At 40.2% G+C, this 15,417-nt stretch overlaps 1 protein-coding gene across 3 annotated transcripts; it reads left to right on the forward strand.

The window, feature by feature from the left end:
- The first annotated feature begins 11,990 nt into the window (after nt 1-11,990).
- Nucleotides 11,991-14,652, forward strand: LOC125741668 (uncharacterized). 3 transcript variants are annotated; one of them, XM_049012880.1, is made up of 4 exons: nt 11,991-12,839; nt 13,194-13,349; nt 13,655-13,747; nt 14,194-14,652. In XM_049012880.1, exons 1-4 carry the CDS (start codon nt 12,252-12,254, stop codon nt 14,488-14,490), a joined length of 1,134 nt encoding a protein of 377 aa, XP_048868837.1. In that variant the 5' UTR covers nt 11,991-12,251; the 3' UTR covers nt 14,491-14,652. The 3 variants fall into 3 exon arrangements, with proteins under 3 accessions (XP_048868837.1, XP_048868838.1, XP_048868839.1); XM_049012881.1 differs by having other exon boundaries at nt 11,991-12,701; XM_049012882.1 differs by lacking the exon at nt 11,991-12,839 and having other exon boundaries at nt 12,865-13,349.
- Nucleotides 14,653-15,417: the final 765 nt, after the last annotated feature.

Genomic DNA, 15,417 nt, shown 5'->3' on the forward strand with positions numbered 1-15,417 from the left:
GGTGTTATTTAAAAAAAAATTGACAGAATAAAGCCTTAGTTATTTTAATAAAGTCTTATGAAAGGTCTTTAAGGGCCCTCCAATTCTGGTTACCGTTAGGGAAATGAGGAAACAGTTCCTACCCCACACTTATGTGTCCCCATCCCACCCTTCCATGGCTTGTGAGATAACAAAAGCACACTTCTGCCTGCCTGGTCGGTCATTTCTAGCCGCTATTTAGGTTCTTTCTCAATTCTTAGTGCCTAAATGATTTATATCAGTAAATTTCACTATAACAAAATGATCCTTATACATATTAAGAAAAATATAAAAAAACTATATAGGGGCCGGCATGATGGTGCAGTGGTTAGCACTGTTGCCTCACACCTCTGGGTTCCAGGTTCAAGTCTCCACCTGGGTCACATGTGTGCAGAGTTTACATGTTCTCCCCATATCGTGGTGGGGTTTCCTCCAGGTACTCCGGTTTCCTCCCACAGTCCAAAAACATGCTGAGGCTAATTGGAGTTGCTAAATTGCCCGTAGCTGTGCATGGTGTGAGTGAATGGTGTGTAAAGTACTCACATAAAAATGCTCACATAAACAAGCTGAAAAACACCAAGCACAGAAACATGCTTACACTAAAAAAAAGAACTTTGTGGTGGAGTACAATTTATTAAATTAACTGTTTAATTTCTACATTGTAAAATTAAGATTCAGTGATAACTAGAATTTCTGAAGTAAAATTTTGAATATGTACACGTTTTATTCACTTAATAAGTGAACTGTATGCAAATAATAAGCTTTACTATATATTTTTTCATACCGTTTAATTATTTTATTGTCACTGTAAATAAACACAGAAATTCTAAGTAAATTGTAATCTTAAAATTGAATACCACATTTGAATTGGCATATGCGCACTTTTGATGTCCAAATACGCATGTGTGGATTCAAACGCGATGTGCGTTTTAGATACCCACATGTTTAACAAATCTGTTGGAGTTTTTTGAGGAAGCTACTCAGGAAGTTGATGATAAGAAGGCCTATGATGTCATCTACTTAGATTTCCAAAAGGCTTTTGATGTTGTCCCCCACAAGAGGCTCCTACTTAAACTCAAAGCGACAGGTATTTTAGGTACCGTAGCGACCTGGATTGATAACTGGTTAACAGATAGGAAACAGCGAGTAGTTATAAGAGGCACAATGTCAAAGTGGGCTTGCGTTCATAGTGGGGTACTGCAGGGTTCGATTTTAGGACCACTATTGTTCCTAATTTACATAAATGATATGGATACCAATATATACAGTAAACTGGTGAAATTTGCAGATGACACCAAGGTGGGTGGTGTAGCAGATACTGAATTAGTGGCTCAGCAGCTACAGCGGGATCTTGATTTAATTAGTGACTGGGCCGATACCTGGCAGATGAAATTTAACATCGATAAATGTAAGGTACTCCATCTAGGGAGCAGAAATATAAAGTACAGGTATTTCATGGGTGTCACTGAAATAAAGGTAGCTGATCATGAGAAAGACCTTGGTGTGTATGTTGATGCTTCCATGTCCCATTCTCGCCAGTGTGGGGAAGCAATAAAAAAGGCCAATAGGATGTTGGGGTATATCTCCAGGTGTGTGGAGTTTAAGTCAAGGGAGGTAATGCTAAGATTATACAATTCCTTGGTGAGACCTCACCTAGAATATTGTGTGCAGGTTTGGTCACCATATATTAAAAAGGACATTGTGGCCTTAGAAAAGGTGCAGCGTAGGGCCACAAAAATGATTCCTGGTCTTAGAGGAATGTCATACGAGGAACGGTTACTTGAGCTAAATCTGTTCAGTCTCAAGCAAAGGAGACTGAGGGGGGACATGATCCAGGTATATAAGATTCTAACAGGTTTGGATGCTGTTCAAGCAAATAGTTACTTCAGCATTAGTTTAAATACACGAACTCGTGGCCATAGGTGGAAATTAGCGGGAGAACACTTCAAGCTGGATTTAAGGAAGCACTTCTTTACACAGCGTGTAGTCAGAGTATGGAATACCCTTCCTGATAATGTAGTGCAAGCTGAATCCTTGGGTTCCTTTAAATCAGAGCTAGATAAGATTTTAACGACTCTGAGCTATTAGTTTAGTTCTCCCCAAGCGAGCTTGATGGGCCGAATGGCCTCCTCTCGTTTGTATAGTTCTTATGTTCTTATGTTCTTATGTTCTTATTTTCATCACACATCTGAAGTTTGGCGGTTGAATCTGTTGGAAGAAGCAGCGTACCTGGACTATCCCCTGCTTAAGTTATTACCTTTTATTTTAGAATAATAATTGTGCCCATGTGCATTTTGATGGTTTGAATATAGTAAAAGTTGCCGAAAAGAGATTACATCGTTAAAATCAGTGGGGTGGAAAAGTGGTGAACGTGTAGCCGCTTTTTTGCGAAAAGTCGTCCGGTAATTTAGCTCGTGATGATTTTAATATGTGCTGCTAAACATAATGTAATTGCTAGGCTGGTGTATGCCGACTATTAAACACGGTGCGGCTACTTTTGTTAAAACCAATAGGTGCTGCGAGTAGGTCTAACTGTTGGACATAACTTGTACGTAAAGTCAACGTTTTAAAACCACGTCGTACTGTAAAGATAGCAGTGCAGTCCATCCTGCCGTTATGAATGGCGTCATGATAATATTTAAAATTAGATAGAAATAATTAAAATTACTTAAATATCCAGTGTGTGGGATTTAAGGGGATTTATCAGAAAACGAATGTAAATTTCATAATTAGAATATACTGTACTGTACAATAACCTGGAATTAAGAATAGTGTGTCTTTTTTTAAGCTTAGAATGAGCCTTGCATATCCTCATAACAAGCGAGTCCTGTTACACAAAGTCCACCATGTTCCTACAGCAGTATATAACAACTACTGATGGGTTTAAATGAAATGTTTAAGTAAAATTCAATTTGCTAACCTAATATGCCACCTAAAGCACAACTATTTACAGTATGCAATTTTCTACTCAGTATTTTATTTATTTTGCAGCTTTTGATATTATATATACCTTAATTGAACAGTCAACCAAATGTAAAGCCCCTCATGCAAGTCAATTCAGTCACTTTTATTGCTCAATAAATGTTATTAAAATAAAGCATATGGTTTTATCAACAGGAACCAGACCAGCACAGCAGTGGGTCGTTATTGTGTCAAGCCAGGATAGGCTGCAGGATAAGCCAGTGGTGTGTAATTTGATTTATGTAACGTTCAACATTAGCTTCATTTAGGTAAGTATGAATCTATCTGTAGATTTGCAGAATATTGTATTGCTTATGTGTTTCCTTATTCTTAACTGCATAATGTAGCATATAATTGTGGTTAAATGTTTTGTGGTGTTAATATCACAAATTTTGTTTTTACAGGGTGGCCTTGCTCATTGGACAGGACAGTTCAGGTCTACGGAGGACAGGTTTCTAGGCAGGTGTTATCAGGGAGAAACAGTAGGCCTCATATTAAAATGATATGGCCATGCAAAAACTGCAATTTTAGGACATCAAAGCGTTTAGAGCTATTAAGACATTATAGATTGAAACATTTACATGCTGGTCAAGGGCGGTCACTACCCTGTTTTTACACAGACTGTCCTTGTTCATTTAAAAGTTGGGGTGCACTTCGCACCCATTTGTCTAGAGATCATACACAGACTGAACAGACAGGGCAGATTGTTTCCTTTTCATGTCATGTATTCGTTTAGTTTTCACACAGAGAGGCAATATTTTGAACACCTTGGAGCTCATCTGAAAAAGTATGAAACTGTTCGTTGTGTTTTTAAAGATTGTGACTACAGTACTAATGTATATTCAACTTTTGCATCACATAAAAGTAGAAAGCATAATCCTCACTGTATTGAGGATTTTAAACATACTGTAATTCAGATATGTTCAAGTCAGGCAACAGAAGAACAGTTGGTTGGTAGATGAAAGTGAAGCTACTTCTGTTGAAACACTTGTCAAACAGGGTGAGGATTTAGGTAAAATCATAGTTGATAAAATTGGCTCCTTATTGCTTAAATTAGACTGCATCTTCAATGTGCCTAGTAGATGTAGAGATGAGATTGTAGAGGAGCTTCAGTTTATCACATGTTCAGCATCTGCACCTGTTATCAGAAACATTGTCTATAACACCTTAGTAAATCATAACTGTACTGTTGAAGAATTGGTGATCACAGATTTGGTAAACAACATTTGCCAGTTAAATCCTCTTAATGCAGCCTTAAGTGAAGAAGGTCCTCTTGGTACAGCATACCAAAGAAACAGATACTTAAAGGAACATTTCTGTGTTGTTGAATCAGTAGAATATATACTTGATGCAAAAGAGGGAAAGACATTCCAATATGTACCAATTTTGCAATCCTTGTCACAAATTTTAACAAAATATGACATTGAAATGAATGTGTTGACTGCGAGCCATTGTGGTTCTTTAAGTCAGTATACCAGTTTTCGTGATGGTTCCTACTTCAAGGAAAACAAATTTCTGTCTGCAGAGGAGTTTAGACTTTCACTTCTCTATTCTGATGATTTTTAAATTTGTAATCCCTTAGGAACCTCTCGCAAGAAGCACAAGGTAACAGCTGTCTACTGGGTGTTGGCTGATGTGCCATCAGTATTAAGGTCCACTTTGTCATCAATATACTTAGCTGTTTTATGCAAGGCAGATGATGTAAAAAAAATTTGGCTACCCTCAAGTTCTTGGGCCATTATTAAGTGTTTTGAAAAGCCTTGAAGAGGATGGTATTTTTGTGCCTTATTTAGGAAAATTTATTAAAGGCACTGTATTTTCTGTGATTGCAGATAACCTTGGTGCCCATTCAGTTGGGGGGTTTGTTGAAAGTTTCAGTGGGTTGTACATTTGCCGATTTTGCATGGGAGAGCGATCCCAGTTTCAGGAACTTGAGGTCAGGTCAGGAGCGTTCCCTGGTAGAACAAAACAGCTACACCAGTTGGATGTTGAAGCAGCATTGGCTAGTAAGACGCCTAGCCATGGAGTTAAAAGGCATTGTGCAATTACTCAAAGGTTAAGTCATTTTCATGTCACCACAGGTTACCCACCTGATGTGCTTCATGATTTACTTGAGGGTCTTGTACCTGTAGAATTGGCATTGTGTTTAGATGTCTTGATAAAGAAAAAATATTTCTGTCTTGAAGAGCTTAATGTAATCATTAAATCTTTCCCATATAAGTGGAAAGACAAGACAAATTATCCCCAAACTATACCACCAACCTTTGTCTCTCGTAAAACCATTGGTGGTAATGCACATGAAAATTGGTGCCTACTGAGGCTGCTTCCACTTATGGTGGGCCCCAAAGTTCCAGAAGACGAACAGGCATGGCAGTTGTTGATGATACTAAAAGATGTAGTTGAATTGATAATGTGTCCTGTCCTCACAGATGAAAGTATTGGATACCTAGATAGCCTGATTGCTGAGCATAGATATAGATTTTGCAGTGTTTTTCCAGCAGAGAAATTGATTCCAAAACACAATTTTATAGAACATTACCCACAGCTCATTAAAGCATTTGGCCCACTAGTGTCCTTATGGACAATGAGGTTTGAAGCCAAGCACCGCTTCTTTAAGAAGATAGTGAGACAGACTGGCTGCTATCGTAACATTTTGCAGTCAATGGCAAAAAAACACCAGTCCATGATAGCATACCATCTCCATGGTTCAAATGTCAAAAAACCTGCAGTCTCTGTATCGAAGATTTCAAGAGTTCCATTAGATGTTGTAAATAAGAACATACAGGATTTTTTTTCACAGAAATTTCCTGAAGAGACAGCTGTTCAGTTGACAAAGAAGGCAGAATTTCAGGGCACCAGTTACTGTACTGGCATGATATTGGTATATGGCTCTACTGGTGGGTTGCCCGACTTTGCCGAAATAGTACAAATCATTGTTGTTTACGACAGCTTGGCATTTGTAGTAAAATTACAAGGTGCATGGTACTGTGAGCATTTAAGATGTTTCAAGTTGGAGTCCACAAGCCTAGTCAAAGTAATAGAGCAGTCACACCTCACTGACTTGTACCCACTGGCTACCTATACACTGGACGCTGCACGAATGGTTTCTCTGAAACACCACATCTTCATGTCAAACTAGATAATATATTTTATGATGTGCTCCATATTGTGTAACATCTTGTCAGATCCTATTTGTGTTTTTTATTCCAGATTTTAATTATAAAAAATTGCATATTTTTTCCGATCTGTCTAGAGCATGCATTTGTTTGAAGAGGTCAAAACTCCACCAGTGCTTGCTCAATATAACACAACTATATTGTTAGATTGGCATCTGGCTCTACATTATTTAAATGATGTTTGTAATATGTTTCTTAATTACCTACCGGAAACCACAAGATGAAAAGCACTGATTTAAAAAAAATAACATTGTTCAATATACTACATGTATTGCTGGAGTTTTAACCTCTTTAGAATTTTTATCTTTTTATTCTTGCACCTTGGAAGTAGGTGAAGTTCAGCTGCAAACCTATGGCTGGGTAATATGGAAAAAAATCTTAAAACTATTTTTTTTTTCCATATAATTAGATATCGATATATAACGATATAATTAAAATCACTTTCTGCCAACGGTAAACATTCCTTTATACTCCAGTGTGAGATCTAAAGATTAATTTTGGTTTTTATATACCTTTTCTGTCATAAGTTGTTAGGAGAAAGCGCCGTAGCTTTCACTCCTACAATCTAGTTATGTTGGAGAAAGCGCCGTAGCTTTCACTCCTACAATCTCCTGTGTGAGGAAGCGCCGCAGCTTACTACTCACACACTTCCACTTCTAGGACCCAGGAATAATCGAGACAGCACACGTCTTTCTGTTTTACTTGCGCAAGGGTGCCCACTTCAGGTGCAACAGACAGTATCTGCGCCTCTGTTGAGTGTCACACCGGACAGTCCCTTGGCTTCTTTATTTATAGGGTAGGGGAGGGGTTACATGGGTCTTGTCTTTAACTAGTCAATGCTGTGTGAGGCCTCCGTGAAACAGGGTTAATACAAAGCATTACATATCTCAAGGTGGGCCCCCTGCTATGTTGACAGAATCTGTTTCCTTTCTCAAGGTCTCTTATTCCTGCGTCACAATCTGGTAGGCCCCTGTGAGGACATCTTGTCTGCAACCCTTTCTGGGCCATGGGTTAGTTGTTAAGGGTTGCACGTACACATATAGGAGGATAATAATATGATAAAATACACAGATACACTCTAACAGTCCCTCCTGTTTATCATGTTAATTATACATTTGCTGTGATATAAAAAGAGACAAGGGTGTAGCATCTCTAAACTTCGGGACTGGGCCATGCCAGTGAGGATTTCGGCCCGTCCGTCATGGTGCGTCATGCATCCACCCCTGCTCCTCTTCATCTGCATCTGTTTCCATGTTTTGGGTGAGGGACAAAAACATATTCTCCTGGGCTCGGAAAGCAGAGCTCAGGGCAGAATTAATCATTATACGAAAACAAGGTATCACTGTGATACAACAACAGAAGAACATCACAAAGAATGCAAAAAATGGTATACTCAATTTGAGTAATATGGACCACCAAGCCCCGGTAGTGAACCAGGACATCCAATAGTCGTTCTGCGTCCTTGTGTCGGTGGTCATAGCAATTTACAAGTCCTTCAGCCTTTGCATTGCCTTAGTCATGTTGGGTGAATGCACATTGTCAGGAATGTATGTACAACAGGTTTGGTTCAACAATACACACACTCCTCCCTGCGCTGCAGTGAGAAGATCTAGCGCCATGCGATTCTCTATCACCATTTGCCTTTGTAGCAGTTAGTCAAATTCTTATTGGATACCACATCATATACATATCGATACCAATAGTTCCGTAGGAATGGATGGGTTTCGTCTCCTTTTATGCTAGTGAGGTGCACTCCGTCCGGAGTCCACCTTTTCTTCTCCTGCACCTCAGTGTCTGGTACCAGCCATAGAATCAACATTACCATAAGACAGAAAAGACTTCCCAATATTCCCTTAGCCCACCACGGACACCCTACCAGAGCCATCCTAAAGGAGTACAGTTCAGCTGTTTTCTTCACCGGGTTGAGACAACGAAAACCTATTGTTTCTTCGTGCCTTTGTAGCGGACTTCCACTGTTACTCCGCGAGTGAGGCGTCTGGTAAGGGCAGAATGAGCAGTGGGACACCAGGCATTTGGCAACTGTGATTGCATCGCAATGTTTTACTGGGTATATCTCTACCCATTTTGAAAAGGTATCTATTATTACTAGGCAGTATTTCACTCCTTGTGACCAAGTTAGTTCTACGAAATCCATGTGTATTGCTTGAAATGGTTGTGCGGGGTTAGGGAATTGGCCTCGTTTGGGTCTTAGATTGCCCTGCGCATTATGTTTACAACATATAAGGCATGCTCTACAGTAGTTTTTTGCAAAATTGGAAAAATTTATAGTGTAAAAATGTTGTTGTATTATATGTACCATCCCTCCTGTTGAGACATGGGTTACCCCATGACTCACAACCGCGGCGGTTTTATACAGGCTGCGGGGTAAGATAGGTTTTCCGTCTAACTTGAATAGATCTTTCTCTTGTGTGGCTCCTCGCGAAATCCACTTGTCTTTCTCTGACGTAGGAGCTTGTTGTTGTGCATCATATAGTACATCTTGTTCTATAAGGAATAACCCCTTCTCTGTTTTTTCTGGCGTTTGCTGGGCTGCTGCCTTTGCGGCTTGGTCAGCAAACGCATTGCCTTTCGTTTCCTCTGAATTATCAGTCTGGTGTGCTTTGCATTTACATAACGCGAGTGTCTTTGGTTTTTGTACAACGTCTAACAATCGAAGTAGAAGTGCTGCGTGTGTCAAGGATGTTCCTTGGGAGCTTTTAAATCCTCTATTTTTCCATACTGCTGCATAGTGGTATACTGCAGAAAACACGTATTGACTGTCCGTATATACTGTAATCTCCTGTCCTTCATGTATTTCACAGGCTCTGATTACAGCATATAATTCTGCTGCTTGGGCTTAGCATGTGGATGGTAAGGCCCCTGCCTCTATTACTTTGTCTTTAGTCACAACTGCATATCCAACTCTGTTTTTCCCATACTGGTCTTTGGCTGCAGAGCCATCGACGAACAGGGTCACGGTGCCCAGAATTGGAGTTAGTGCAATGTCAGCACGAGGTTTAGTTTGTTCCTGTATCTCAGTTTTGCATACGCCACTATTTGATCTCCTCGGGCTACGAATGTTGCTTCTGGTTTAGTTTTTTTTAGCTTTCTGAGCGTGTTGGGCATACTCAACGGCTTGCTGCACTGTACCTGTGTTTTGATGGACCCAGTATTTATCAATATACTTCTTTAATTCAGGTTTTAACCCTGCTAGGAAAGCCCGTTTTAATTGTTGTTGGTACACCCCGTTCTCGTCCTCCCCATGAGGAATCCCAGAGTTTGTCCTGAACAACGGGCGTACCCTGTCCAAGAAATCCTCTGGCTCTTCGCCTTCCTTTTGCTTACATTGGGCTATTCTCCCATAATCAACTCGTCTTGTAAATGTTGTTTCTAGTCTCTGTCTCAAGTCGCCCAATGCTAGTTGTAATTGTGGGTCATCGTGACCGAGGGGCAAATTGTTTGCTCCTTGTCCAGTAAAGTCTCCAGCCACCCGGCCCCATTTATGATTAAGTAATTGTCTAAAACAGCGGAACAGCTCTCTTCCATTTAGGTGAAAACTGACCTGCAACTCAGTCATGGCGGACCAGAATTCAGGTACTCCATCCTCTATGGGTGGAATGCCTTTTAGGGCAGCAGCCCTATCTTCCGCTGTCCAGGGGCGGTATACTAATATTGTTGCTGGTGAGGCTTGGCCTCCTTCGCCAGGGGCTATACGGGGGTTTGCAACTTCTACCATGGGAGCAAGCAGTTCAGATTCATCCTCGGAATCCGAACGGTACCATTGTGTTTTTTTTTATTCTCGGGATTTATTCGCATTCGTAAATGCGGGTCTGTCGCTCTCGTTTGGTGTGGCCTTGCACTCCCTCCTTCAGCTCCCCGCACAGCAGGAAGTGGGGGGTCTGGCATGTTATGCTATGGTGGGGGATGCTGTAGTACTGGTGGGCCGTCCGCTGGTGTCTGCGGGGGAGCAGACGGCGGTGTTTCCTCGTCTATGTTAACAAGGGCCGCTTGCAGCGTCTCCTTTTTCTTTTCCTGTTTCTTTTTTCTGGCTATATCACGGAGTTTGCTTTGTTCTAACCAAACATCGGATAAGACATATTCTCGTCTTTTCTGTACTTTGTCCTTGCCTGTACAGCGGCCGGACATCATTTCTAATTTCAATTCTGTCTGTAATCTCAGAATATTTTCTGTACTCAGGGTTCCTGAAAACCCATGCTTTTTTCGCCACTTTTGGTTGCTTATTATTCCTGCCCCCTCCTTATATTTTTCCATGAATTTCTCATCGCCCGCCAATTCTACCTTGCTTTGACTTTGCCCCATTTTTTTTTTTATATACAAAAAATAATAACCCCTAAGTGCAAGTCCCTGGCATGAGACCTCGGGAGGACACTGGCACGGCCTTCTACTGTCCTCTAAAGAGACAGCGGTGTCAGTTTTCAGGGGTGAAACCCGTCCTTTTTCCCTTGGTCACCAGTATGTTGTTGCACCTAGGCCGGGTGTATGGGGCCGCTACTGCCCTCTCAACTCACACCCGCTTTCCCTGCTGCAGCGTCGTGCTTCTCACCTGGTCCTTCCTTTATGACGAAGTGGTTCTAGTTCTTGTCCGGGGACCCGTCAGGCGCCAGCCCAGCCGTCAGGGAACGGTTCTAACCACCGGCCTGTGGCGAATTCACGTCGCAGGTCTTTCACTCACTCCCTATGAGCGAGACTGTCGACAGCTTTCGGTGTCGTTCGTCGGCGGACTGGTCGGCGCCCTCTGGTATCTCTCTCCGGATCCGGCTCGAAGGACCAATTTATGTTAGGAGGAAGCGCCGTAGCTTTCACTCCTACAATCTAGTTATGTTGGAGAAAGCGCCGTAGCTTTCACTCCTACAATCTCCTGTGTGAGGAAGCGCCGCAGCTTACTACTCACACACTTCCACTTCTAGGACCCAGGAATAATCGAGACAGCACACGTCTTTCTGTTTTACTTGCGCAAGGGTGCCCACTTCAGGTGCAACAGACAGTATCTGCGCCTCTGTTGAGTGTCACACCGGACAGTCCCTTGGCTTCTTTATTTATAGGGTAGGGGAGGGGTTACATGGGTCTTGTCTTTAACTAGTCAATGCTGTGTGAGGCCTCCGTGAAACAGGGTTAATACAAAGCATTACATATCTCAAGGTGGGCCCCCTGCTATGTTGACAGAATCTGTTTCCTTTCTCAAGGTCTCTTATTCCTGCGTCACAATCTGGTAGGCCCCTGTGAGGACATCTTGTCTGCAACCCTTTCTGGGCCATGGGTTAGTTGTTAAGGGTTGCACGTACACATATAGGAGGATAATAATATGATAAAATACACAGATACACTCTAACATAAGTTGAATATGACAAATGTGTTGTAGTAGTAGAACATTATACTGTAGAAATATAGACTCAAAATAGGCAATACATACATGTATTTTATTTATAATATGTTAAATTTTTTGTATTTATTAAATGTGCATTTTTTAGTATAATACAGATCTAATCCTGACTAGTCCATCGAAGCTGTATTGACCATGTCTTATTGTTCCATTATCAATTTATCACCCAGGCCTACAAAACCCAACTGTACTTTTGAAATATGTTTTCTCATCTTTTTGTTTTTTTGTTTTTTCTTGCAGGTCGACTTGCCAAAACTTATAATGTCGTCACCTGTCCAGCTACGAGTCATCATGGAAGAGACTAAGGTTCACAAGTTAACCCTTCCAGATGGATTCCCTAGCACTGTAGACGAACTTTGGGCGGCTGCAAAAGATAACTTTCAACTCCAGGGAAATTATACTGTTATGTACATGGACAAAGATTTTGTCAATTCTTCACTCTAACTTCAACTGATGAGGTTAAGGACAAAGACACAATCAAACTGGTGAAAACAGAACCTTCTGTTATTCTTACATTAACTCCCATCCAGGATGCTGCATCTTCCTCATCTCCAGTGTCACTGGATCAGTCTTGCCAGGATGACAGTTCCTCACTTGGTTCATCTGACACCAACATTTTACAAAAGTCCCCAGAGTATCGAACAGACCCATGGCCTGCTAATTTTGTGATACCCAACTTTTCATTTAATGTTGAAATGCCCCTTCATGAAGGAAATAGGGCTTATGAAAGTGATGGTTCACTTCTTCAGAATCCAAGCTTGAACTCTGACATACCTGAAATACTAGCAGAAACAATATTCCGCTATACTGCCTATCCCTCTGTTCCTCAGATTGAGGCAGTCGTAGAAGCTCTGTTAAAAAAGCATCCATGCTTAAGGGAGCCTGCAACTTCATTTTCAGGCACGTATGGATGGCAGCAGCGTCTTAAATGGAAGATGGCTAATTACCGTTCTAAAATGAGAAGGCGTGGAGTACCTTGTCCTGAACTTGATATCAACTCCTTGAAAAGGAAATCTCCTAGTGAGAGAAATCCTGCAAAAAACTGCAAGAGAGCGAAGAAAGCAGAGGTTAACTATCTTCCACCACATCCAAGTGGTGAAACTAATGACACACTGGAAATGGAGAGACAGGAGCTTCTTAGCGAGGTAAAGAAGAAGAACAACACTAGGGTGATTCAAGAAAAAATGGCCAAAACGTTCTATCGAAGGCTTGAGGTTGTGAGTGGTAGTCCAGGAGCCGATGACTTCAAAGAGAGATGGCCTGCTTTTTTTTGTGAAGCTGAGGTAAATACATTTTTAAATCCTTAAAGGTGTGTAGGCCAGTAACAATAATTAGATTTTAGAATGATATATTTTGAACTACTGTTATGTAATATATACTGGAAATGTACTTCTTTCCCAGTTACGACTGTAGACCAAATTACTCTTTTTAAGCTGAGCATTGTATGTGCAGCTTTATGTAGAATTTGCCCTTCCTTTACTTCGCATCAGACTATTTGGCCTGGTTACTAATGTTGTATGTGAGAGAGAGAGAGACTGCAAGTGTGTGAGAGCGAGTGAGTGTGTGAAAGAGAAAGTGATGAGTGTGTATTTGACATGGTTCTTAATTTTGTACTTTTGAATCTTTTGTCAATTCAGGTCAAGGAGGAATTTAGAAGAATAACAACAGTTTCCCTGGAGCAGAGGTTCATGTTTAAACTTGACCACTACACACCAAAACTTACTGCCCTGATGAAGGCCAAGGGAGGTGTCATGGGTACCAAGCTGAGGCCCTTCCTGGACAAACTGAGCCAGGTAAGTTTGTTCAAAATTTGGCTTTATATTTTTATGAACAGAGAAGAGCCTGTTGTCTCTCTCAAACACACATGGAGCAAGAGCCATGTTTGAAAAGATGACATGTGCAGGGGCAGAGAAGCTATAGAGCGCAAAGATTCATGCTATATATGTGGTATGTCCACATGCATAGCACAAGCCCTTACACTCTGGAACTTTAGCTTTTCATGTGCAGAAATCACTGCTCTTTGCACATGTCTGCTCTCAATTGACTGTTCATTGTATGTAAATAGTTGTTTAGTGTTGACATCATAATTTGTTCACAGAGCCAAAGACTTGAGATGAGACGTGAAGCTGTTATCCGTAGCCTCATTGTGTACCTTGGGGAGAAAGAGGAGGAACTTCTTGAAGATTGCCTGGTAAATCATAATTTAATTGTTTTATGATTCAATTTCAAAACTTAATGTATTATAAATAAAGCAAGTTGCTTCTTAAATAAGAAAGGACGGAAGATGAGGGGATGGAAGTATTCTGTTCAACCAAATAAGACAATGGAAATATATCATCTAGAAGAACAAATTAGAGAGATTTGTCAATGATTCACAAGCATAATGACAAAAAATAAACCTGCTCTGGGGTTACAAGGTCATAGGGTTTTCTGCCACTGTAAAGTATGGTGGCTTTGACTGCTCACAGCAGAGGCTGAGAGAAATATTAAAGCAGCTGTCACTCAGAGGATACTCAGTGACACTCAGTGTCACTCAGTGGAGTGCAGACATCTTGCAACAAATGTTTTACTAATGCTGGTTCACTGTAAATAGACTTCACTCAGTTTAATGTAAGCTGATCTTTGTTAAATGATCAGGAGGACAGCCGCAGTGATGCCACTCAACACGTCCTCAAGATCCTGGTCGTCCATGGTGCTGATGGAGAGGAGCCAGTGGATGTGTCCATCCTTCTTGAAGGCCAGGAGATGATGTCTGGACGTGGCAGTACTGCGAAAGCCTGCATGCTGCTTATGGGGCTCATTTATGGCCTCAACCTTGCATACCCCCCAAAACTGCGCTACACTTTTGAGGTATTTCAGAAACTATTTCTGGAATTAGATGTGATCAAGATGTCCCCAAAAGTGCAAGCATTAAAGTTGAAATTGCTGTCTTAGAAGTTAAATATCTAATTGTTGGCTTTGAAAACTATTTTCCTGTTTGTAAGATGGTTTAAATGTTAAATTGCAGGAATGTCTAAATGTTGTAGTTGTGCTGTAGCAGAGTTTTAAGGTTGTAATTCTAGCTGTTGACATTTTGTGTAAAGTAAGAGTTTTAGTCCTCAGAGAAATTTAAGAAGTTTTTTTTAATTGTTATATACTTAATTTCTCTGTGTGTCTGCGTGTGTGAGTGTGTGCGAGAGTGACATACTGTGTGTTGAAAATTAATGGTTTGATTGTTGTGATTGCTTTGTCAGAGAGATGTTTTATTTGTTTAAAATAAGACCGGTGCTCCCCAGGGATATTTCAGCTGTTTTTTTGAAGTGTTGAAATGCCTTTTTACATTGTTAATACATGTGTGTGACAGAGAGTGAGAGTGTGGTTGTATGTTTTGGTTTGAAATGTTTTATATTGATTTTGTGATAACTGTATTGATGATGTTTGACAATAAAGTCATTGCAATGCATTTTAGTTGTGTGGTCTGACATAAAATTGTATTCAATGCAGAGAAAAAAAATCATTCATTTGGTAACATTTATCAGGACAGAATTTGTAAGATTTTCATAATTATATTGAGTAATTTAACTTAATACAATTAAGTAACTGAAAGAGTTCAATAGAGAAAATATAATAAAAAATATTTATATCATAACAGTAATATTTATTATATTAAAGTAAGATTTACTTAATATTTTATAGTAATATTATTCTCCATAAACTGACTTTACTTGATTTTTTAAATTGATTTTACTTAATTAAATTAATTAAAACTTGCTACTTAAATATAATTATGTAACATTTATTTATTATCTTCATAAATGTTATGTTGAGTAATAAGTAAATTTAAATTGATATTGGCATGTGAGTTGTACTTCATTTTACAGC

The sequence above is a fragment of the Brienomyrus brachyistius genome, chromosome 5 (genome assembly GCF_023856365.1).
Source record: "Brienomyrus brachyistius isolate T26 chromosome 5, BBRACH_0.4, whole genome shotgun sequence".
NCBI classification, from domain to species: Eukaryota; Metazoa; Chordata; class Actinopteri; order Osteoglossiformes; family Mormyridae; genus Brienomyrus; species Brienomyrus brachyistius.

Bases quoted from the DNA above. Each gene is read 5' to 3' on its own strand.
- LOC125741668 (XM_049012880.1), top strand. From the start codon at position 12,252: ATGCCCCTTCATGAAGGAAATAGGGCTTATGAAAGTGATGGTTCACTT. The intron at 13,350-13,654 runs GTAAGTTTGTTC...ATTTGTTCACAG, and splicing joins TCCTGGACAAACTGAGCCAG to AGCCAAAGACTTGAGATGAG. The intron at 13,748-14,193 runs GTAAATCATAAT...TTAAATGATCAG, and splicing joins AACTTCTTGAAGATTGCCTG to GAGGACAGCCGCAGTGATGC.